Raw genomic sequence first — 24,727 nt, forward strand, 5'->3', positions numbered from 1 at the left:
ATATAGTGCATAACAAATCAACCTTGGCTGCAGACGTTTTTCAGATACGAATCTTAATTTATCTTTTCGACGTACAATCATGGGGATTAAATTAGTGGATTGGCACAATATGCTAAACTGCTAACTACGGTTACTCTGTCTCTGTCTAGAGATAAATTTGTTTAGGACGGTCATAGGAATGGAATCTTCTTTGTCCAATCTATATACTATTTTTGATGAATATTCCCAACAACGAACGAAACAATAAGCTTTGGAAACTTAAGCTCCCCTTGAAAATATTTTTTGTGGAATTATGTCGTGGAGCGATCCTTACTAAAGATAATTTAGCCAAAAGACGATGGAAAGGTAGCTTGACATATAGCTTTTGCAATCGAAATGAAAGTATTCACATCTCTTTTTTGACTGCTATATGGCCAAAAGCATATGAAGAATAATTTATTTTGTCTCAAAAATAGAAATGCATGTTAGCATTAATCATATTATCGGGTCTTGGGGAACTAATAGGGGTCTAGGTTAAAAAAATACTCTTTGGAATAACAACTTTATCATAAATCAATTCCATCAATTGTGCAGGTTATTTTCAGATGTACTCACTGATCCAGATTCTGGAGACTTCTACAAAAAGAGGAATCACAACAACAAATCCTTGTCGCTTCTCAAGCTTTGGAAGTGGTGGCGATAGAAGTCTTTGCAAATTATGAATAACGCTCAAATGCAAGAATTGCGTATGACTAGTGTTAGTCATAGTCTTGTCATTTTGTTCATTTGAATTAGTTTCACTATTCATATAACGGTTCATGATTGTAATAATCAACTTGTATTGGCTGTACGCGTTATCCGTAACTCATGTTTCCATTATAAAAAAAGAAAAATGTTCGGAGTCCCATAAATGTAAAAAGCTCGTAAACAACACAACAGGGAAGAAAGAAAGAAACAAACAAACAAAGAAAAAGTCCCGTCCAACCTCCCACGCCTCTCGTCCGTCTTCCATTCCTCACTGCCGCCGCCGCCGCGCCGCCTGCTTCCGGGAGAGCCCCCACCTAGAGGAAGCTCCTCCGGTCCTCCCATCCTCCTCCTCATCCAATCGTGCCAACCCGACCCATCTCATCACCCGTCCAAGGGCGGAGCCGTCGTTCCCGTGCCTCCCGAGACCCATCCAACCCATCCGGGCTTGGATTGCTTTCGAATCGAATCTCCTGGTAAGATTCCCTTGCTTCCCCTTTCCTCTCTAACCTAGATTGCGTTACTCTCATGGATGGCGGATGCGCTTCCTTCCGTTCTGCTACCACTCTTCTTCGTTCTCGTCCCCGCAGGCCGCAGGTATCCAATCGAAGCGAAACCATTACATATTTCTTTCTAGCCGAGTTCGTGCATCGTCTCGGATCTCCTTTTTTTTCCACTACGTGTTGCTGTCGATATTCATCCACGAGACGATATTTAATTGTCTTATATTTTTAATATAATAATAATAGCTGTCTAATTTGGATTCTACGATCAGCAAACGGCATCCTTTCGTTACTTGAGCTATCTCGTACTCATGACGACATGAATCATGTGGGATTCACGCAGTAATTACGCTGTCCTTATCCCGGTACAATGCGCGGCCCACCTTTTTGCTCTTGCGCTGTTGTCGACACCCGACCGCACACAGGGGAACAGCCAAAACTGCAGACTCGCGTCTCGGGAGGAGAAAAGGACAGCTATTGTTGTTCTGTATGTCAGTATGTGTGTGTGTGTTGCTGAATGCCGATGCTCTGGTGGAGCCGAGCCTTTTGCTTCTGCCTCCGCCAGTGCTGGACCTGCACCTACCTCTCGGTTGCAAACCATGATTAACATCTCCCTGGTACTACTGCATATACTTTTTCGGTTGCAAACTGTGATTGCTGATGGCGGTTTCTTTTTTCTAATCCTGGGATCTTGCCATCTATAAACAACACTCTTCCATCTGAAACAATTCAAGATGGTGTAACCAAAGTTGCCTAGGTAGGGTCGCCCTCCTCGTTGCAATGTCTGAGCCGAGGAATAATATGTCATCCTAAATGATGGTTGGAATTAGGTGAGGAACAATATGTCATCATCCTAAATGACTGTTGGAATTGGATAGGTTCATAATTACTGGACTGCCTCAAGTCCTCAACCATATGCTCCTATCCTAAATTTTGCATCATGTGATCATTCAGTCTTTCTTCTCTCCCCCCTTTTTTTTGCTATCCACTTCACTACAATCATGATGACATAAGCTGCAGTGCTGCACAGTTAGGTTTGGAACATAGGAAACATTAAGAATATGAAAAGAGTTGGACGAAAGAGCGCCCTGCCTAGCAACAGAGAGGATCCATCAGGTGTACGACCAGTAAGGGAACAAGAATGACACATGGAAGAAAATCAGTGCAGTGAGGGATATGAAAGGAAGTATCAGAATCAAGAATCTATGCATGAATATTTGAAGAGTTGAAGTGGATGTGTAAGGTGGTCCCTTAGTAGAAGACTGAGAACAACATCAGAACATGGCAGAGTCAAAGATGGAGTCACATAACTAGCAGCACCTAGCAGTGAATAGGTAGCGTTGCGACAAAGGAGCATCAACATCTCCTGACTGACTGACTGGATCAATAGAGCTCCCTTGAGAACCTCCAGTACTGACACTACTAGCAGGCTGTGAAGAACGACGAGTCTGAGCCTTATGCACATGCATCTAATAACATTGAACTCAATAACTTTGGATGTACTTTATTTCAGTTGGGTGCTAATTGATTCATGTGTATTGGAATCAGTAGCACATGCTTGCTGCTAGTACTAGCTGAATTTATTCGTAACTCACTGGTTGCACTGCTCCCAATGCAGCGCAAAAGAATCTGCATGTTTCTGTGTTGTAATAATGTTTTGCATAATAGAACTTAGCTTTATGAAAATTTGTATAATGTGGCAATCTTAACTCTTTTTTTGCCTCAATCACAAATTTCGTATCTGCTTTGCCTATCGAGTTGTTTCTTTCAAGTCATGATTGCTCCCTCATGTAAAGTGGCGGACACAAGATAAAACTCTAGGTGGGGCGATACCGTAAGAGACAAATTACTAGACTAGACCATTAGATAAAAATAGTTTCATGATAATAACATGGAGGTTAAGTGATAATACGATGAGTGTTCCAAAATGACATAAATACTGAAATATCATTTTGGCCACACTAAAGGAGAGTTAGATAGAGGAAAGGGGTGGGATGGCGGGAGTGGGACGCTAGGGAGGAATGGTCGCATCGACACATCTATGTGGTGAGTCGGCGAGTCCACCACGAGATGGCGACGACAGGGCGGGGGGGGGGGGGGGGGGGGGGGGTTGTAGCGAGGGCAAGAGATGATGTGGCGATAGATGGCGGCGACGAGGCGACAAGACGATGGTGGCAAGCGGTAGCCATTTCCGCACTGCGATGACACGACGGGACCCTAGTGAGATAGCGAGGGCATGTGGCGCCGTGGTGCCAAGGTAGGATCCCATCGATAGTGTAACACCCCAAAATCGTATCATGGTGAATTAAGAAAATTCCCTAAAGATTTAAAATTTCAAACGTATAAGTTATGAATTGAGACTATCTTCCTAAAAAATAGTAAATAGTAAATATAAAATGTTGGGTATATACTTAAACTATAATAAATAGGATGGTGAGTTATTCTATATAAATTACTTCTATTGGGTTATATAACTATGTGAATTACATGCTTATTAAATTTTATGCATACAATTGAGTAGATTTGCTATTGCTCTACTTGGTTTTGGAAAATTAATGTTATATTATGATCATGTTCCAATTTTGTTGTTGTTTTAATTATTGTTCATGATAAAATCATTATGTTAATTGGAACATGGAGAACCATCCGGGAAAACAGTGCTACCACAAGGGTGGTATGGGACGCCCTTGGCTGACTAATTAGGAAAGCTAGTGGAGGACTACCTTACCCGAAAGGGGCAAGGGCGGTAGAGGAGCTGCAGTATAGAGAGGTTCTCGGGTCGTCATGCTGCGATGGCTTTTCGGACGAGGGATTCCTATATTGCCCTTCTCAGAAACCGTAGCGGGTTTTCTGAAGCTAGTGAAACTATGTAAAGGCCTCGTAGTGCTACCCTGCCTCGTTTCCTCGGTAGAGATGTATGAGATCAATGACCCCTTGGCATATGGGTAACACGACTTTTGGGTAAAGATGCGCAACCTCTGTAGAGTGTAAAATTGGTTTATCAGCCGTGCTCACGGTCATGAGTGGCTCGGACCCTCACATGAGTAATTTATGGAACTAAACTTAATTTTTCATTTGCATTGCATTATGAGTGTTATCATTAATTGTGATCTCTTATTTATTTGGGTTGGTATCTATTTATACTTAGTAACTGCTAATAAAATTTGACCAATTCTAAAAGCAATGCTCAGCTTTAACCATCTTCATTGGTAAGCCTTACACTTCACATGAGCCCCCACCGTAAATGAGCTAATGCACATTATTCCCCACAACTTGTTGAGCGATGAACGTATGTGAGCTCACCCTTGTTGTACTCACATCCTCTAGGTCAGTAACAGGAACTACAGGATAAGGATCATGAAGGATGCCGCGATGAGATCATGAGAGGTCTAGACCGTTGTCTCCCAGTCAACTATGGTTGCTAAATCGTTGTCTTCGTATGATGTAATTATTTAACTATTTTGTACAGAACTCTATTATATATTAAAGATGTGATATTCGTTTATGTACCATGAGTCATCATATGTGTGTGATCCCAGCACACATTTGATTCGCGACCGGATTTGACCCTTAAATTTGGGTGTGACAGATAGCCTATCCACTCGCTTATGTGAACTAGGAGGCAGAGTAGTGGTGTTGCGTGCAAGATTCGGACGAGGCGTCGAGCCGACGAGTGACGAGGAGGTAAGGTGGCGTTGGCAGTGAGTGGGTTAGGCCACCAAACCGATCATTCGATGGTCGAAGGAACAAGCGAGTCACGAGTGGGCTAACGGTAGGGGAGGGAATCGAACGACTCGAGTGTGAAGTGGGCTGAGTAGTGGAACGTTGAGGAAAAGTTAGAAAAAAGCCTAGTTTTCGTTAAATTTAGCCCGACCTACTATATAAAAGTTTGTTTATTTTGTTGTATATCTAAGTCTAGGTATAAGAGTTTATAAAATTGTGGTGGGGCCATGGCCCCCATTGCCCACCCCTTGCGTCCCCCTGAACTCATGCATGCCTTTTTGTTTTGCAGGATTTTTCCACCACACACATGCATCCTTTTGGATTTGTTTAGTTCATAAGCCCTTCAGACTGGCAGATATCAAGAGGTCATACACATCTCGCACCTCTAAGTGGGTGTGGGTCTGCAACAATTCTGCAACCACCTTATCCTTGCCTTTGGGAGTAAGCCCGACCTACATCTGGAGGCTTCGTCGAGCCTTGGAAGGCCTTTTTGTTGATTACGGCTAATTTCCAATGGCAGCTGAGATGTAACAAATTTGCTCAGTTCAGTTCTCTAGGAAAAGTTCCCGTGGTTCAGCAATGTGATTGGTTTCATAGGTTTTTTCGTGTGTTGGTGATCAAAGCAATCTGGTGTAAGCTTGCGTAGTTGACATCAGAGTTTGTTTCTTATGGTTAGGTTCTTTTGCTTTTCATCCTCTACTGCACATCACAGATCCAAGGTATAGACAAGTACCTCCTGTATTTTTACTGCTTCCTGTTGCATTCCCATGAAGAAGAGACTAGTTTTGATCCTACTACAGTAACTCACATCTTATTCTGTTCTCTTATTAGGAGGTTTTTTCCCCAGCAGATGAAACCATGCATGCAGCGTCAAAGAAGGATTATCAGTTGGAGTCCATGACTGGCTCAGTTCGTTCAAACCAGATGACAGAAGAAAATAACCGTTCAGCTGTTAGTGGTCATTGTGGCAGTAGCCCATCATCTCATCAAGAATGCTGTAGGTCAGAAGACTTGAATAGATATGTGTGCTCTGATGAGGGCAAGGAGGTTGGGCACCTAAAGAAGAGTCAGTCGCTTGTAAACATGCTTCAAAAGGATCATGGTCGTAATTCTAGCGAAGGCTCTGAGGTTGATGTTACAAACCATGAACACAAATATGATCCCTCTAATTTGAAGAGATCTGAAGTTGTTGGAGAATCTAGTAAGCTGTACAGACTGAAAAATGAGGATGATTTTGATGCCTCATCTGACCTAATCAGCCATGACTTTTGTGAACCTTTAGGTGATCACACTGTTGATTCTGATAGCCATCATGACATGCCTTATTCCCAAAGCAATCTCCCAAGATCACAATCTGCAATATTTCAGAATGATTGCACCAGTGATCCAGAAGGTTCTGTCGATTCTGAGATACTAGGGTGCAGATCTGTTGACGGTTTATGTTCACTGACTGATGAGAAATTTGACTACCTGAGAGGTGGTGAAATGTATCACTGTAAATCAAATTTGGATGTTTATTGTGCACCTTCTCCAAATATGCACCGGGCATCAAACATTGACGACCATGGTTCAGTAGGTTGCTCTGATGTTGCTGCAGAGGGTCAACGGTCCACTGGAAGCACAGAAGAATTTTTTGTCAGGGATGGGATCCTAGTAGGTCACGAATACTGGGATGGCAAATACATTTGTGGCGATCACTCGCTGGGTCCAGTTGCCCTTTTCTGTGCAGATTATTACCATTCTGGGAATGATGTCGACCTCAGTGAAGCTACAGGTCAAGAGAGAGAGCTGTCGAACAGAGATAGCACACTCCACCAGTCGCTTGTAGTGGAAGTACCTGAGTCGGTGAGCATTTCTGATACAAACGACATTAGTGGGGAACCTGAACACAGTAGAACTGACATTGATGAGGACCCAAGTGAACTTACTCCAAGAACCTACAATATTAAAAGAATCGAGGATTGGATCAATCAGATTGATATCAATGATATCGCTTTGGATGGGCAAGGAGAGAATTCAGTTTCTGCTTTAGCCAAATCTCGTGAACCGATGGCTGGCGTTCCTGCTGTGCGGCCTGATGCTAAAAGCCCGCTTGGTATGGAGATAGCTTACACTTATATTTCGAAGTTAACTCCTGCTTCATCATCGGCACAGTTGGCAAACCTTGGTTTGGTTGCGATCCCAAGACTGAGCGCATTCTCAGGTTTGCGCGTATTAAACTTATCAGGGAACTCAATTGGTAAGCCCTTTTATTTTTTTATTATTAGCTCAACATTAGTTGTTAGTGGGATGCTGTTTTCCTTCTTTCTTTTGCAGCTGTACTGCTCATCTGTTTCAAGAAGATTAGACCATCGCATTTCTAATGTCTGGGTCTTTCTGCGCAGTGCGAGTAACAGCAGGAGCTCTTCCAAAAGGCCTTCACATGTTAAGCCTGTCAAAGAATAACATATCAACAATTGAAGGCCTTAGAGAGTTGACACGATTGCGCTTGTTGGATATCAGCTATAATAGAATATCTAGAATTGGCCATGGTATGTGTTTTAGCTTCTTATATAATCTTCGTTTTTTATGTGTTTCTCCTTGGTTGTGCCACAATGCCACATGATAGGTTCTTACTTTGTTCCTTTACCCTTTCCCCCCTTTTCATCTTCTGATAATGGCGAATTCACTGTGCTTCGGATTTTTAACTATCTCAAGTTATATGAGAAACCCCATTCATGAATATTTCCTGATAAACAGAATTATATGTGTTCCAACCGAAAGAAGACTTCTTGCATTGACTTGTGTTTTGGATCATCTGTTAGGATTGGCCTCCTGTTCCTCGTTGAAGGAGTTATATCTGGCCGGTAACAAGATCAGTGAGGTAGATGGTCTTCACCGGCTTCTGAAGCTCAAGATTCTGGACTTGCGCCACAACAAGATTTCTACATCAAAGGGCCTCGGGCAGCTAGCTGCGAATTACAACTCTCTAGAAGCCATTAACCTTGCCGGCAACCCTGCACAGAAGAATGTAGGCGATGAGCACCTGAAGAAGTACCTGCTTGGTCTCCTGCCAAACCTCGCTGTGTACAACAAGCAGCCTATTAGGGCGACTGGATCAAAAGACGTCTCGGACCGCCATACCCGCAAGATCTCTTCTTCGCACCATTCTGACCGTGGTGGCAGACCCGACCGCAGATCTTCCAGGTTGGTGGGTGCCCCGTCTGCTCACAAGCCACAGAGCTCGCGGCATGGACGCTCTGGATATGTGTCAAGCTCAGCGCTCAAGTACACGAGAGCCCGCAACACGCACAAGACCTCGCTGGGGTCAAGGCCCCTTGAACATGCGAGTGCCATAGATCTGGCGAAGCAAACCCAGACAGAGGGAAGGACACAGTAAGATCAGTCAAGCACGACCATCGATATACTACCATGGTATTGTTGTGAAGTAAAGCGAGGCACCAGTTTTGCTGGTGGATTTTTTTTCTCTCTCACGTGAATAAAGCTCAAAACAGTAAACAGAGCAGTGCTTTCATATCAGCCCATATTTTTTTTTCTAATATTGTTGAGTGGTATTGATGGCAATTGGGAATTGTATGATTTACTTGCCTTATGAATAAAGCTTGAAAGAAACAAAATAAAGATTAGTATTTTTTTTCAAGATGTCTTCTATAAGACTGTACTATTGCTTGGTGGTGAAATTTTGTGAACATGCCCTGTTTTTGTTGTTTATGTATGGCTAGTTGGTAGTAGTACATGATGGAAAAGGCAAATAATCTCTTTGCTTCCATCTGGAATGTGTTTGCCTACTGGCTGCTGTTATCATTGTACTGCATCCAGGGAATGTCTTTGCTTGTAGTTCATCCAATCCAAGAAGAATTTAATGGGCGTAACAAACATTACACAAACAAACACTGGTACTTTACTAGGAGGACATGTAGCTACTAGTTGATGGAACAATGGAAGCCTAAATGTACATTTCAGTTGTGACTGTAGATGGAATATAGATGTTGAGATCACGTTCACGCGTCGGCCCCCTTGGTGTCGCTGCCGTTTTTGGCCGGGTGGTTGTTGCCAATGCCGACGTGCACGTCCTCGTCGGCGATGAACCTTTTCCAGAACCAGTGTGACTTCCAGACAAGCACCATCTCCTCGATGGGCACGTTCTTGGTCTCGGGCAGGAAGAAGGCGATGAAGACGGTCATGATGACGACCCAGCCGGCGAAGAAGTAGAAGAGGCCGAACTTGAAGTGGCAGAGCATGGTGAGGAAGGCCTGCGCGATGCAGAAGGTGAAGAACATGTTGACGGAGACGTTGATGCTCTGCCCCGCCGGGCGGATCTCCAGCGGGAAGATCTCGGACGGCACGAGCCAGCCCAGGGGCCCCCACGACCAGGCGAAGCCGGCGACGTAGGCGCAGATGAAGACCACGACGACCGCGGCGTAGCCCTTGGCGATGTCCCCCGTGCCGCTGGTCCCGAACTTGGCGGCGATGAGCGTGCCCACGATGAGCTGGCACACGATCATCTGCGCGCCGCCCTGGAGGAACAGCTTGCGGCGGCCGACGCGGTCGACGGTGACGATGGACACGACGGTGGCGAAGACGTTGACGAGGCCCGTGATGACGGAGGACATGAGGGAGGCGTCGTTCTTGAATCCCAGCGTGTCGAACAGCACGGGCGCGTAGAACATGATGACGTTGATCCCCGTGAGCTGCTGGAAGAAGGGGATCGCGACGGCCATGGTGAGCTGCGCGCGGTACCGGCGGCGCAGGATGTTCCGCCACGGGTGGCGCACCTGGCGGGCCTCCTCGCTGGCCGCCACCAGGTCCGCGTACTCCTCGCCGATGTCGTCCGTGCCGCGGATGCGGCGGAGCATGCGGCGTGCCTCCTCCGGGTGGCCCCGCTCCAGCAGCGAGTTGGGGGTGTCCGGGAGGAAGAGGGAGCCCAGGGTGATGATGGCCGCCGGCACCGCCGCCAGCGCCAGGCTCACGCGCCACCCGTACCCGGCCTTGATCTTGTTGGTGCCGTAGTTGATGAGCTCCGCAGCCAGGATGCCGATGGTGATCATCAGCTGGAAGCCGATGTTGAGCATGCCCCGGAGACGCGCCGGCGCCATCTCCGACAGGTACACAGGCACGGACTGCATATGCATATGCCATGCGTACGTGAGAATTCAGTTTCCTTCTGTTCATCTATTACGTTCGTTCATTCATTCATTCATAATTACTAGTTACTGCCTCGCAGTCTCACTATTAATATTGCTAGTTTACTAAAAAAACATTAATGCATGGTTTTACAGCTAGCTAGCTGGTCCTGGTCACTGTCTGTCTGCCCATCTCTGTCCGTGTTTCTTTCAAGATATATGCAATAATTTCTGCCTTTTTTTTAATCTCTCTACACCTATGTATATATGTACATAATATATGCGCGATGAAAATGACCTTGTGATGTAACTTTGTTTAACGCAATAGTCCAAGTCAAAGTCTTTGGGGGAGGAAGAATGAGGATAATGAACGAAGAGAGAAGAAAAATCTGCGTGTGGTTGGAATTTGAAGGTCCAAAATCTATGTCCAAGAATTAATAATCCACGGCCGGCCGGACGTATAGCTAGCAGGGCTCTGATCTTATCTTGCTTGTGATCCGGCCGGGCCTAGTCAGTGTCGTCACATGAAACCTTGCGTCTGAATGATCTTTGCAGCAGGCTCTAGAGCAAAAGAACTTTGCTTTAATTTTGAATGAAATCAAGTGTTGCACGTGAACCTTGTCGACTATACAGCTAGATTAGATAGCCACGGAGTATACGTTTAGTTACGCACGCACTGGATACAACTAATATTCTACATATATAATGAACATAATTGTAGTTGGCAACGACAACAGGTTCGTAAACGGCTGCGAGATCGAGCGGCCGGACAATATAATGAAGCAAGAAAACGCAGCAAGTGCCAAGGAACCGGCGGCAAGCAAGTTAAGCTAGCTAGGAGAGTGATGTGAACATGGTAGGTAGCTATCTATCTCTCTCTCTCTCTCTGTCAAGAAATAAAAAAGAAAAGTAAACATCTTTGAATTGTGTTGCTACCTAGCTTGGACTTTGGGAAGCATGCATGCATATGCTTCCAGACAATGGAGATTCTATTGATATATATGTATATGAGCTAGCTAGCCTACCAGCTTGGACTTTGCACATGCACGTTATGCTTGTATGTATGTACACGACTAGCAAGCTTGTTAATATTATTATTATATGTGGAACTACTTGCTAGTAGTGTGTGTGTGTGTATATATATATATATATATATATATATATATATATATATATATATATATATGCGTATATATTGTTTTCCTTGGTTCACTAATTAACACCAAAGAAATGAAGAGAAATGAAGAGAATCTAATCTCACCTTGGACAGCTATGCATACATGTACCTATCATATACGCAAGACCATTGACGGAATCGATCGCTACGGCTAGTCACGGCACGGTAAAACCAATGAAGAGATTATATATATGTGTGGTGTATATAATAACATTAATTATATTATCAGCACCGTATATTATATATATTATATAGTACCTGATTTGCGAAGCCGACGCCGACTCCGAGAAGGATGCGTCCGACGATGAGCATGGCGATGTTCTGGGCGGCGCCGTTGAGGGCGGCGCCGACGAGGAAGGTGAGGCCGCCGACGAGCATGGACCACTTGCGGCCGACGGCGCGGGTGACGGTGGCGGCGAAGAAGGAGGCGACCAGCGCGGCCAGGTAGAGGGAGGAGGTGAAGGTCTGCAGCAGCTGGTTGTCGTACTTGCAGTACTGGTTCGTCTTGGCCTCCTGCTTCTTCCGGTACACCTCCGGGAAGAACTTCTCCAGGAACGGGTTCATGGACGTCACGCCGCCTGCATGAATGAATAATGGATCATCAAGTCATAACTCATAACTCATAACAGCAAGCAGTAGTCCTTGCCACCGCACCTGAGATACCGATGTCATATCCGAAGATGAGACCGCCGGTGGCGGCGACGATGCAGGTGAGCAACACGAAGAGGGTGAGCTTGCCGGGGTAGTCCTTGCCACCGCCCGTGTTCACGATGCCACCGCCGGCCATCGTATCCCTATCTCTCCTCCGCAGGCACCTAGCTAGCAGAAGCACAGGGGAGGGAGGGAGGGACAGCTTCTTGCACCCTGCGCTGCCTCTCTTTGAATACAATCTGGAGCTGTAGGAGAGTGCTGCTGCCTGCTCCCTCCTTATATAATACTACTAGCTAGCTAGTGCTAGTCTCTGATCGATCCATATCGAAATGCATGGTTGGCAAGTCAACGCTACCAGTCCAGGCTCCCAGTTGGAGTAACCGTTACGCGGTTGCAGCTAGGACCTAGGCTAGCTGTACTCTACGTGCAAATGCTGCGCTGGACAAATTATCTAATCCGTTTCAGTTCCCACTACTAAGGGCCTGTTTGTTTACCCCCAGATTATATAATCTGGATTAAATAATCCTAAGAGGCAAACAAACAGTCCAGCTTATTTGCCCAGATTATATAATCTAACCCCTTGGATTATGATAATCCATAAGCAAGTGAGGAGGTGCTTATTTCAGATTATTTTTTTCCCACTTCCCCACTACCCTTTCAAGTTTCCTAGAAATTACCCACCATTGCCATTATAATCCACCGAATCGTTTTTGCGCCTAGTACTAGTCAATTTGGAGATGAAGAAGGTGACATGAATGCCTTCCGTGATAATATTGCTAATGCAATATTTGCCAATGTCAATTGAATTATTTTTTTTCATATATGAGTTTCAACCTAGTACAAATATAGAGGGCATTCTTGTCTTCCTCATACAAAAGAATCCTATTAACAACTCAAATAATCTGGGTAAACAAACAGGACTACTCAGATTATATAATCCAGATTATATAATCCTCCAAAAATAATCCAGATTATATAATCCATGGGGGTAAACAAACAGGCCCTAATTCCTCGCTCAGTCGATTATGATTTATGCATGATCAGGTGATGATGATGCATGAGCTAGTAGCTACGCTATAGATGGCCAACAGGCCGACCCGGCACGAGCCCGGTCAAGCACCGCTCAACATCAAACGGGCCGGCACGGTACTTCGTGCTTAACGGGTCGTGTTTGAAGAGCCCACGTGTTTGGACGTTGGTCCAGGCACGGCCCTTTGGGCTAGTTTTCGTGTCGGGCTGGCCCGCTGGGCACGACATTAAAAACGGGTCGTGCCAGCACGAAGCCCGACATGTTTAATCACAGCAAAAAAAAATAACAGAAAAATATAGAAAAATATAATAAATGAGCTGTTTTGTGCAATGTTGCATCATTAAAAACCTTTCTAGGTAAAACTCACCATTGTGTAAAACCCTAGAAAGGAAAAAAGAATGCAACCAGCTCAAAGTTTAGTCACTAAGTTTATATCTGTTACAAATGTAGATTACAATACAAAATCTCTCTCTCACAATGACAAAGCACAGAACAGATCACCACATCAGAGTCTAGAACTAAGTAGTAAATACCAAAATCACAAAGCAGCAACAGGTTCATCTTCGTTAAAGAATAAGTTCTGGAATGAGTCCTCGGCATAATAGGTACTGTACTCACATCGAGTGCAGTCACCAAGTAAATGCAACACATTAAAGAAACCTCTCATCTTAGCTCTAATGTCCAGAATGAATGCATATGAATATAGCATAGGTATGTCACTCCAGTACTTAAGGAATTTAAGTTGCATTGGAAACACAATAGTTCTAAGATTCACATCTCTTTCACATGCTTTCAAATGAGATGCAATTTCCAGAATATGGTGAAGAACTAGTGGACTAGTTGGATAATAAACACCATACAGAACAACAGTAGAGTCATAGTAGAGTTCTAGAAACTCTAAAATCTTCTCAGCAACATACCAATGATTAGGAGGCAACAATTGTGACTCATAATGTGAATTGATGAAGACAGAAAAAATAGTTTTGTATGGACCAAGTGTTTAAGCATCAAATAAGTAGAATTCCATCTAACATCCATATCGAAGCCAAATTTTTTGGGCCTAACACCCCTTGCTTTGCAGTACTCTTTAAATGTTGCAATTCTAGAATTAGAAGCATTTAAGAAATTAATTGCAGTTCTAAAATCTTCCAAAAAAGGTTTCAGTCTCTTCATTCCAAATTTAACAATGAGATTAATGATATGACAAGCACAACATTGATGCATAAGAGTGTAGTTACGCCTATTAGGATCCTGAGATTCAGGTGAAGATCAGGACCCAAATAACCAGCAAACAAAGGTGTCAATGTATCCATAGCCTTTGAATTTGAAGAAGCATTGTCTAGAGTGACATAGAAAATCTTGTCAACCAGACAAAACTCCTCAACCACAACAACAATCCTTTAAGCAATATTTTGACCAGTATGTCTAACCTCAATAAGCCTAAGACCAATGACCCTTTTCTGTAATTCCCAATCAACATTAACATAATGACACACAACACTAATATAGTCCTCCTTAGCATTACCAGACCAAATATCTGAGGTTAATGCAACCGAAGAAGTAGCAGGCAACTGAGAGCACCTAGAGGGGGGGTGAATAGGTGATCCTGTAAAAACTTAACTTATAGCCACAAAAACTTGTTAAGGGTTAGTACAATAATTGCCAAGTGGCTAAGGAGGAGATCTTGCACAATACGACAATCACAAAGAATTCAACACAGAGTAGACACGGTGATTTATCCCGTGGTTCGGCCAAGTACAAAACTTGCCTACTCCACGTTGTGGCGTCCCAACGGACGAGGGTTGCAATCAACCCCTCTCAAGCGGTCCAACCACGGTATTTTGCCTTGCTTATCTTTATCCCACTTGCGAGGAATCTCCACAGATTGGAGTCTCTCGCCCTTACACTTAAGATTCACAAAAAGCATGGAGTAAGGGAGGGAAGCAACACACACAAATCCACAGCGAAATGCGCACACACACGGCCAAGAATCGAGCTCAAGGACTATCTCACAGTTTCTCACAAGAACAGAGCTCGAATCACTTAGAATCACAAACGGATGCGCAAAGACTGAGTGTGGATGATCAGGGATGCTCAAGAGTTGCTTTATATACTCCTCCATGCGCCTAGGGGTCCCTTTTATAGCCCCAAGGCAGCTAGGAGCCGTTGAAAACAAATCTGGAAGGCCATCTTTGCCTTCTGTCGTCGGGCGCACCGGACAGTCCGGTGCACACCGGACAGTGTCCGGTGCCCGATTCCTTTCCTTAAATGGCGAAGCCGACCGTTGCAGATGCGGGAGCCGTTGGCGCACCGGACATGTTCGGTGCACACCGGACAGTCCGGTGCCCCCTTCCGACCGTTGGCTCGGCCACGTGTCCCGCGCTGATCGCGCGACCGACCGTTGGCCCTGGCCGACCGTTGGCTCACCGGACAGTCCGGTGCACACCGGACAGTCCGGTGAATTTTAGCCGTACGCCGTCAGCCAATTCCCGAGAGCGACCTCTTCGGCTGAGGCAGCCTGGCGCACCGGACACTGTCCGGTGCACCACCGGACACTGTCTGGTGCACCACCGGACAGTCCGGTGCCCCAGACCGAAACAGCCCCTTGGCTGTACACAGCCAAGTCTTCTCTTCTCTTCTTCTTTCTGTTTCTAACACTTAGGCAAATATATTAGTACACAAAACCAATGTACTAAGACTTAGAGACATACCTTTGTTGTAGATTTGCACTTTGTTCATCCATGGGCATTGATTCACATTGAAGCACTTGTGTTGACGTTCAATCACCAAAATACTTAGAAATGGCCCAAGGGCACATTTCCCTTTCAATCTCCCCCTTTTTGGTGATTTATGCCAACACAATATAAAGCAACTAGAACAAGTGCAAAATCATTTCAAATAAAACCCAAATTGATTTTGATTCAATTTTGGCATATATGGATCATCCTTTGCCACCACTTGGTTTGTTTTTGCAAATCAAACTCAAATCTCTATTTCTATGTCAAACACACATGTTGAGGCATAAAGAGAGTCATTCCAAAAGAGATTGATCAAAGATTTCAAAAACTCCCCCTATTTCCCATAATCAACACTTCTCCCCACAAGAAGCCAACTTTTTCAAAAACTCCCCCTATTTCCCATAATCAACACTTCTCCCCACAAGAAGCCAACTTTTGACAATAGAGACAATAAGAGACAATAAAAGCTTTTGACAAAACAAAAACTCTATTCTACTATTTTCAAAATCTCTCAAGTGGTAGCTGATCCATTTATCACTTTGGCCTTTATTTTCTCCCCCTTTGGCATCAAGCACCAAAACGGGATCAATCTTGGCCTTTTAACCCCATTGCCTCACCAAAGTCTTCAATTAAGAGCAAATGGCAATAAGATTTCATGAGATGGACTTGGAATAAGTTACCCTCTCATCGGAGTGCAGTGGAAGTCTTTCATGGTCCAAGTCCACCTTTTCCCTTTCAATCCTCCTTCGAGACTAAATCATCAAACTCAAGCACATGGTTAGTCTCAAAGGGTCAAGTTGTAACACATCTCCCCCTAAACATGTGCAACACTTTGCAACTGACTTGTGAGGTCCAGGGAGTGTTTGTACAACTTGAGCACCATAATAAGCAACAAAATTGCAAAAAGGAACATGATCAAAAGCATAAGTACATGTATGCTACAATTCAATCCAGGTTCCGCGAATCTATGACATTTAGCTCACTACGCAACCTGCAAAAGGTCTTCTCATTGAGAGCACCTAGAGGGGGGGTGAATATGTGATCCTGTAAAAACTTAAACTTATAGCCACAAAACTTGATTAGGCGTTAGCACAGTTTATGCCAAGTGGCTAGAGAGGAGTCAAAACACAATAAGCACAAGAATCCAATCACAGAGATGACACAGTGGTTATCCCGTGGTTCGGCCAAGTACAAAACTTGCCTACTCCACGTTGTGGCGTCCCAACGGACGAGAGTTGCACTCAACTCCTCTCAAGTGATCCAATGATCAACTTGAATACCACGGTGTTCTTGCTTTTCTTTTCTCAATCCCGTTTGCGAGGAATCTCCACAACTTGGAGCCTCTCGCCCTTACAAAAGATGTTCACAGAGAATCACAGAGCAAGGGAGGGATTAGCAACTCACACACGACACAAAGATCACAGCGAATACGCACACACAAGACCCAAACTTGAGCTCAAAAGACTAGCACACTAGAACGGAGCTCAAATCACTAGAATGTCGAACAAGTGCGCGAGATTGATGTGTGAGTGATCAAGAGTGCTCAAGGAATGCTTGGTTGTCTCCTCCATGCGCCTAGGGGTCCCTTTTATAGCCCCAAGGCAGCTAGGAGCCGTTGAGAGCACATCTGGAAGGCTATCCTTGCCTTCTGTCGTCGGGCGCACCGGACAGTCCGGTGCACACCGGACACTGTCCGGTGCCCGATTTATTTCCATAAACAGCGCAGCCGAACGTTGCCGACCGTTGCAGATCTGGCGCACCGGACAGTCCGGTGCACACCGGACAGTCCGGTGCCTCCTTCCGACCGTTGGCTCGGCCACGTGTCGCGCGCCGATCACGCGGCCGACCGTTGGCCCGGCCGACCGTTGGCTCACCGGACAGTCCGGTGTACACCGGACAGTCCGGTGAATTTTAGCCGAAGTCGCCGGAGAAAAACCCGAGAGCGGCTGGTTTGCGCTGCGCTGGTCTGGCGCACCGGACACTGTCCGGTGCGCACCGGACAGTCCGGTGCCCCAGCCCGAAGCAGCCTTTGGCTTTACACAGTCACTCTCCACTTCCTTTCTTTTCTTCTTCTTCCTGTTTCTAACACTTAGACAAGAATATTAGTACACAAACCAATGTACTAAGGCTTAGAAACATACCTTAACTTGTGATTTGCACTTTGTTCATCCTTGGGCATATTTTCACATTTAAGCACTTGTGTTTGCACTCAATCACCAAAATACTTAGAAATGGCCCAAAGGCACATTTCCCTTTCAATCTCCCCCTTTTTGGTGATTTATGCCAACACAACATAAAGCAAGTGGAACAAGTGCAAAACTACTTCAAATAAAAACTAACTTTGAGTTTTATTCAATTTTGGCATATATGGATCATCCTTTGCCACCACTTGGTTTGTTTTTGCAAATCAAACTCAAATCTCTATCTCTAAGTCAAACACACATGTTGAAGCATAAAGAGAGTCATTCCAAAGAAATTTGACCACGGATTGCAAAAACTCCCCCTTTTTCCCATAATCAACATTTCTCCCCACAAGAAGCCAACTTTTGACAAAAGAGACAATACAAGAGTTTTGACAAACCAAAAGCTCTATTATACTTTTTCAAAATTTCTCAAGTGGTAGCTGATCCATTTATTGCTTTGGCCTTTATTTTCTCCCCCTTTGGCATCAAGCACCAAAACGGGATTAATCTTGGCCTGTTAACCCCATTGCCTCACCAAAGTCTTCAATTAAAAGCAAATGGCAATAAGATTTCATGAGATGAACTTGGAATTAGTTACCCTCTCATCGGAGTGCAGTGGAAGTCTTTCATGGTCCAAGTCCACCTTTTCCCTTTCAATCCTCCTTCGAGACTAAATTACCAAACTCAAGCACATGGTTAGTCTCAAAGGGTCAAGTTGTAACACATCTCCCCCTAAACATGTGCATTACTTTGCAACGGACTTGTGAGGTCCAGGGAGTGTTTGTACAACTTGAGCACCATAATAAGCAACAAAATGCAAAAAGGAACATGATCAAAAGCATAAACACATGTATGCTACAATTCAATCCAAGTTCCGCGAATCTAAGACATTTAGCTCACTACGCAGCCTGCAAAAGGTCTTCTCATCTAGAGGCTTGGTAAAGATATCGGCTAGCTGGTTCTCGGTGCTAACATGAAACACTTCGATATCTCCCTTTTGCTGGTGGTCTCTCAAAAAGTGATGCCGGATGTCTATGTGCTTTGTGCGGCTGTGTTCAACAGGATTTTCCGCCATGCGGATAGCACTCTCATTATCACATAGGAGTGGGACTTTGCTCAGATTGTAGCCAAAGTCCCTGAGGGTTTGCCTCATCCAAAGTAGTTGCGCGCAACACTGTCCTACGGCAACATACTCGGCCTCAGCGGTGGATAGGGCAACGGAGGTTTGTTTCTTAGAGTTCCATGACACCAGGGACCTTCCTAAGAATTGGCACGTCCCCGATGTGCTCTTCCTATCGACCTTACATCCAGCATAGTCGGAGTCTGAGTATCCAACTAAGTCAAAGGTAGACCCCTTTGGATACCAGAGCCCGAAGCAAGGCGTAGCAACCAAATATCTAAGAATTCGCTTCACCGCCACTAAGTGACACTCCTTAGGATCGGATTGAAATCTAGCACACATGCATACGCTAAGCATAATATCCGGTCTACTAGCACATAAATAAAGTAAAGACCCTATCATTGACCGGTATGCTTTTTGATCAACGGACTTACCTCCTTTGTTGAGGTCGGTGTGTCCATCGGTTCCCATCGGCGTCTTTGCGGGCTTGGCGTCCTTCATCCCAAACCGCTTTAGTAGATCTTGCGTGTACTTCGTTTGAGAGATGAAGGTGCCGTCCTTGAGTTGCTTCACTTGGAACCCAAGGAAGTAGTTCAACTCGCCCATCATCGACATCTCGAATTTCTGCGTCATCACCCTGCTAAACTCTTCACAAGACTTTTGGTTAGTAGAACCAAATATTATGTCATCGACATAAATTTGGCACACAAACAAATCACCATTACAAGTCTTAGTAAAAAGAGTTGGATCGGCTTTCCCAACCTTGAAAGCATTAGCAATTAAGAAATCTCTAAGGCATTCATACCATGCTCTTGGGGCTTGCTTAAGTCCATAGAGCGCCTTAGAGAGCTTACACACATGGTCGGGGTACCGTTCATCCTCGAAGCCAGGGGGTTGCTCCACGTACACCTCTTCCTTGATTGGCCCGTTGAGGAAAGCGCTCTTCACATCCATTTGATACAACCTGAAAGAATGGTGAGCGGCATATGCTAGCAAGATACGAATTGACTCTAGCCTAGCCACAGGAGCAAAAGTCTCCTCAAAGTCCAAACCAGCGACTTGGGCATAACCTTTTGCCACAAGTCGAGCCTTGTTCCTTGTCACCACCCCGTGCTCGTCCTGTTTGTTGCGGAACACCCACTTGGTTCCCACAACATTTTGCTTCGGACGAGGCACCAGTGTCCAAACTTCATTGCGCTTGAAGTTGTTTAGCTCCTCTTGCATGGCCAACACCCAGTCCGGATCTAGCAAGGCCTCTTCTACCCTGAAAGGCTCAATAGAAGAGACAAAGGAGTAATGCTCACAAAAATTAACTAGTCGAGATCGAGTAGTTACTCCCTTGCTAATGTCACCCAGAATTTGATCGACGGGATGATCCCTTTGAATCATCGCTCGAACTTGGGTTGGAGGTGCCGATAGCGCTTCTTCCTCCATCACTTGATCACCTTGTGCTCCCCCTTGATCAAGCGCCTCCACTTGAGGTACCTGTTCGTCATCTTCGGTTGGGAGTTGCACCATAGTTGAGGAAGAAGGTTGATCTCGTTCATCTCGTTCCTGTGGCCGCACTTCTCCAATCGCCATGGTGCGTATAGCGGCCGTCGGAACATCTTCTTCATCTACATCATCACAATCAACAACTTGCTCTCTTGGAGAGCCATTAGTCTCATCAAATACAACGTCGCTAGAGACTTCAACCAAACCCGATGATTTGTTGAAGACTCTATACGCCTTTGTATTTGAGTCATAACCTAATAGAAACCCTTCTACAGCTTTGGGAGCAAACTTAGAATTTCTACCCTTCTTCACTAGAATGTAGCATTTACTCCCAAATACACGAAAGCACGATACATTGGGTTTGTTACCGGTTAGTAGCTCATATGACGTCTTCTTGAGGAGGCGATGAAGGTAGACCCTGTTGATGGCGTGGCAAGCAGTGTTAACGGCTTCCGTCCAAAAGCACTCGGGGGTCTTGAACTCTCCTAGCATCGTCCTCGCCATATCGATGAGCGTCCTGTTCTTCCTCTCTACCACACCATTTTGCTGTGGTGTGTAGGGAGCGGAGAACTCGTGCTTGATCCCTTCCTCCTCAAGGAATTCCTCCACTTGAAGGTTCTTGAATTCGGACCCGTTGTCGCTCCTTATCTTCTTCACCTTGAGCTCAAACTCATTTTGAGCTCTCCTGAGGAAGCGCTTGAGGGTCCCTTGGGTTTCAGACTTATCCTGCAAAAAGAACACCCAAGTGAAGCGGGAAAAGTCATCAACAATAACTAAACCATACTTACTCCCTCCTATGCTCAGATAGGCGACAGGTCCGAAGAGGTCCATATGCAGCAGCTCCAGGGGTCTTGAAGTGGTCATCACGTTCTTGCCGTGATGCGCTCCTCCCACTTGTTTACCTGCTTGACAAGCTGCACAAGGTCTATCTTTTTCGAAATGCACGTTAGTCAAACCTATCACGTGTTCTCCCTTTAGAAGCTTTTGAAGGTTCTTCATCCCCACATGTGCTAAGCGGCGATGCCACAGCCAGCCCATGCTAGTCTTAGCTATTAAGCATGCATCTAGACCGGCCTCTTCTTTTGCAAAATCAACTAAATAAAGTTTGCCGTCTAATACACCCTTAAAAGCTAGTGAACCATCACTTCTTCTAAAGACAGACACATCTACATTTGTAAATAGACAGTTATACCCCATATGACATAATTGACTAACAGATAGCAAATTATATCCAAGACTCTCTACTAAAAATACATTAGAGATAGAATGCTCATTAGAAATTGCAATTTTACCTAACCCTTTTACCTTGCCTTGATTCCCATCACCGAATATAATTGAATCCTGGGAATCCTTATTCTTGACGTAGGAAGTGAACATCTTCTTCTCCCCCGTCATATGGTTTGTGCATCCGCTGTCGATAATCCAGCTTGATCCCCCGGATGCATAAACCTGCAAGGCAAATTTAGGCTTGGGACTTAGGTACCCAACTCTTGTTGGGTCCTACAAGGTTAGTACAAATTTCCTTAGGGACCCAAATGCAAGTTTTGTCTCCCTTGCATTTTGCCCCTAACTTCCTAGCAACAATTTTCTTATCCTTTCTACAAATTGCAAAGGAAGCATTCAAAGCACAATAAATCGTAGAAGGTTCATTCACTATTTTCCTAACAACATTTCTCCTAGGCATTTGATGAACGACATTTCTTCTAAGCCCATTTCTACCATGCATAACATGAGAACTAGAAGCAGTCATAGCATAAGAATCAAAAACATCATGACCTCTAAAAGCATTTCTAGAATATCTCCTATCATAGTACATGAAAGCATGATTCTTCTTAACACTATTAGCCATAGGAGCCTTCCCTTTCTCCTTGGTGGAGATGGGAGTCTTATGGGTTGTTAAGTTCTTGGCTTCCCTCTTGAAGCCAAGCCCATCCTTAATTGAGGGATGTCTTCCTATTGTGTAAGCATCCCTTGCAAATTTTAACTTATCAAATTCACTTTTGCTAGTCTTAAGTTGGGCATTAAGACTAGCCACTTTATTATTTAACTTTGCAATAGAAGCTATGTGTTCACTACAAGCATCAATATCAAAGTCTTTACATCTATTGCAAATAACAACATTTTCTACACAAGTTGTTGATTTACTAGCTATTTCTATCTTAGCATTCAACTCATCGTTAATGCTCTTTAATTTTGAAATTGTCTCATGGCATGAAGATAATTCACAAGTAAGCATTTCATTTCTTTTAACTTCTAGAGCATGAGATTTTTGAGCTTCTAAAAATTTATCATGCTCTTCATACAATAAATCCTCTTGTTTCTCTAAGAGTTTATCCTTCTCATTCAATGCATCAATTAATTCATTAATTTTGCCAATCGTAATTCTATCTAGACCTTTAAATAAACTAGAATAGTCTATTTCATCATCGCCACTAGAATCATCACCACTAGAAGAAGCATAAGTAGAGTTTCGAGTACTTACTTTCTTCTCCTTAGCCATGAGACACGTGTGACGCTCGTTGGGGAAGAGGGCCGATTTGTTGAAGGCGGTGGCGGCGAGTCCCTCATTGTCGGAGTCGGAGGAGGAGCAATCCGAATCCCACTCCTTGCCTATATGCGCCTCGCCCTTGGCCTTTTTGTAGTGCTTCTTCTTCTCCCTTTTGTTCCCCTTTTCCTGGTCACTTTCATTATCAGGACAGTTAGCAATAAAATGACCAAGCTTACCGCATTTGAAGCATGATCGCTTTCCCTTGGTCTTAGTCTTGCTCGGCTGTCCATTGCGACCCTTTAGCACCGTCTTGAATCTCTTGATAATGAGGGCCATTTCTTCATCATTAAGACCAGCCGCCTCAATTTGTGCCACCTTGCTGGGTAGCGCCTCCTTGTTCCTTGTGGCTTTGAGAGCAAAAGGTTGCGGCTCGTTGATCGGTCCATTCAAGGCGTCGTCCACATACCTTGCCTCCTTGATCATCATTCGCCCGCTGACGAATTTTCCTAGGACTTCTTCGGGCGACATTTTGGTGTACCTGGGATTCTCACGAATATTATTCACCAAATGAGGATCAAGAACGGTAAAGGACCTGAGCATTAGTCGGACGACGTCGTGGTCCGTCCATCGCGTGCTTCCGTAGCTCCTTATTTTGTTGATAAGGGTCTTGAGCCGGTTGTATGTCTGAGTTGGCTCCTCGCCCCTTATCATCGCGAACCGTCCAAGCTCGCCTTCCACCAACTCCGTTTTGGTGAGCAAGGTAACGTCATTCCCTTCATGAGAGATTTTGAGGGTGTCCCAGATCTGCTTGGCGTTATCCAAGCCGCTCACTTTGTTATATTCATCCCTGCACAGTGAAGCTAGAAGAACAGTGGTAGCTTGTGCATTCTTATGGATTTGCTCATTAATGAATGAAGGGCTATCCGAGCTATCAAATTTCATTCCACTTTCCACAATCTCCCAAATGCTTGGATGGAGAGAAAATAGGTGAGTACGCATTTTGTGACTCCAAAATCCGTAGTCCTCTCCATCAAAGTGAGGAGGTTTGCCAAGTGGAATGGGGAGCAAATGAGCATTTGAGCTATATGGAATGCGCGAATAATCAAAAGAAAAGTTTGAGTTAACCGTCTTTTGTTTGTCGTGGTCGTCGTCCTTTTGGGAAGAAGAGGACTCATCGCTGTCGTAGTAGACGATCTCCTTGATGCGTCTTGTCTTCTTCTTCTTCCCATCTTTTCGCTTGTGGCCCGAGCCCGAGTCATTGGACTTGTCATCCCTTGGCTCGTTGAAGAAGGACTCCTTCTCCTTGTCGTTGATCACAATTCCCTTCCCCTTAGGATCCATCTCTTCGGGCGGTTAGTCCCTTTCTTGAAGAGAACGGCTCTAATACCAATTGAGAGCACCTAGAGGGGGGGTGAATAGGTGATCCTGTAAAAACTTAAACTTATAGCCACAAAACTTGATTAGGCGTTAGCACAGTTTATGCCAAGTGGCTAGAGAGGAGTCAAAACACAATAAGCACAAGAATCCAATCACAGAGATGACACAGTGGTTATCCCGTGGTTCGGCCAAGTACAAAACTTGCCTACTCCACGTTGTGGCGTCCCAACGGACGAGAGTTGCACTCAACTCCTCTCAAGTGATCCAATGATCAACTTGAATACCACGGTGTTCTTGCTTTTCTTTTCTCAATCCCGTTTGCGAGGAATCTCCACAACTTGGAGCCTCTCGCCCTTACAAAAGATGTTCACAGAGAATCACAGAGCAAGGGAGGGAT

General features: G+C 44.8%; 2 protein-coding genes across 3 annotated transcripts; one reads left to right on the plus strand and one right to left on the minus strand.

Annotated features, from left to right (window-relative positions):
• The first annotated feature begins 892 nt into the window (after positions 1 to 892).
• On the plus strand, positions 893 to 8,589 carry LOC101027210 (Outer arm dynein light chain 1 protein). Of its 2 annotated transcripts, none has more exons than XM_035960709.1 (5): positions 893 to 1,320; positions 5,239 to 5,668; positions 5,781 to 7,188; positions 7,334 to 7,480; positions 7,754 to 8,589. In XM_035960709.1, the coding sequence occupies exons 2-5, from the start codon at positions 5,618 to 5,620 to the stop codon at positions 8,326 to 8,328; spliced, it is 2,181 nt and encodes a 726-aa protein (XP_035816602.1). In that variant the 5' UTR covers positions 893 to 1,320; positions 5,239 to 5,617; the 3' UTR covers positions 8,329 to 8,589. The 2 variants fall into 2 exon arrangements, with proteins under 2 accessions (XP_035816602.1, NP_001266782.1); NM_001279853.1 differs by having other exon boundaries at positions 956 to 1,199; positions 7,754 to 8,587.
• Positions 8,590 to 8,789: 200 nt separating this feature from the next.
• On the minus strand, positions 8,790 to 12,082 carry LOC542695 (monosaccharide transporter 1). Its single transcript, NM_001112211.2, has 3 exons — positions 11,904 to 12,082; positions 11,508 to 11,827; positions 8,790 to 10,069 (listed from the first exon to the last, which is right to left on the minus strand). Exons 1-3 carry the CDS (start codon positions 12,034 to 12,036, stop codon positions 8,951 to 8,953), a joined length of 1,572 nt encoding a protein of 523 aa, NP_001105681.2. The 5' UTR covers positions 12,037 to 12,082; the 3' UTR covers positions 8,790 to 8,950.
• Between the last annotated feature and the right edge of the window lie 12,645 nt (positions 12,083 to 24,727).

The sequence above is a fragment of the Zea mays genome, chromosome 7, assembly GCF_902167145.1.
Source record: "Zea mays cultivar B73 chromosome 7, Zm-B73-REFERENCE-NAM-5.0, whole genome shotgun sequence".
In the NCBI taxonomy this organism is placed as follows: domain Eukaryota; kingdom Viridiplantae; phylum Streptophyta; class Magnoliopsida; order Poales; family Poaceae; genus Zea; species Zea mays.

What these genes read in the sequence shown, in the direction of transcription:
- LOC101027210 (XM_035960709.1), top strand. Translation starts at nt 5,618, where the DNA reads ATGGTTAGGTTCTTTTGCTTTTCATCCTCTACTGCACATCACAGATCC. An exon ending in CTGCACATCACAGATCCAAG is followed by an intron (nt 5,669 to 5,780) that starts GTATAGACAAGT and finishes TTCTCTTATTAG; the next exon opens with GAGGTTTTTTCCCCAGCAGA. An exon ending in AATATCTAGAATTGGCCATG is followed by an intron (nt 7,481 to 7,753) that starts GTATGTGTTTTA and finishes ATCATCTGTTAG; the next exon opens with GATTGGCCTCCTGTTCCTCG.
- LOC542695 (NM_001112211.2), bottom strand. Translation starts at nt 12,036, where the DNA reads ATGGCCGGCGGTGGCATCGTGAACACGGGCGGTGGCAAGGACTACCCC. An exon ending in ATATGACATCGGTATCTCAG is followed by an intron (nt 11,828 to 11,903) that starts GTGCGGTGGCAA and finishes TCATTCATGCAG; the next exon opens with GCGGCGTGACGTCCATGAAC. An exon ending in GCGTCGGCTTCGCAAATCAG is followed by an intron (nt 10,070 to 11,507) that starts GTACTATATAAT and finishes ATGCATATGCAG; the next exon opens with TCCGTGCCTGTGTACCTGTC.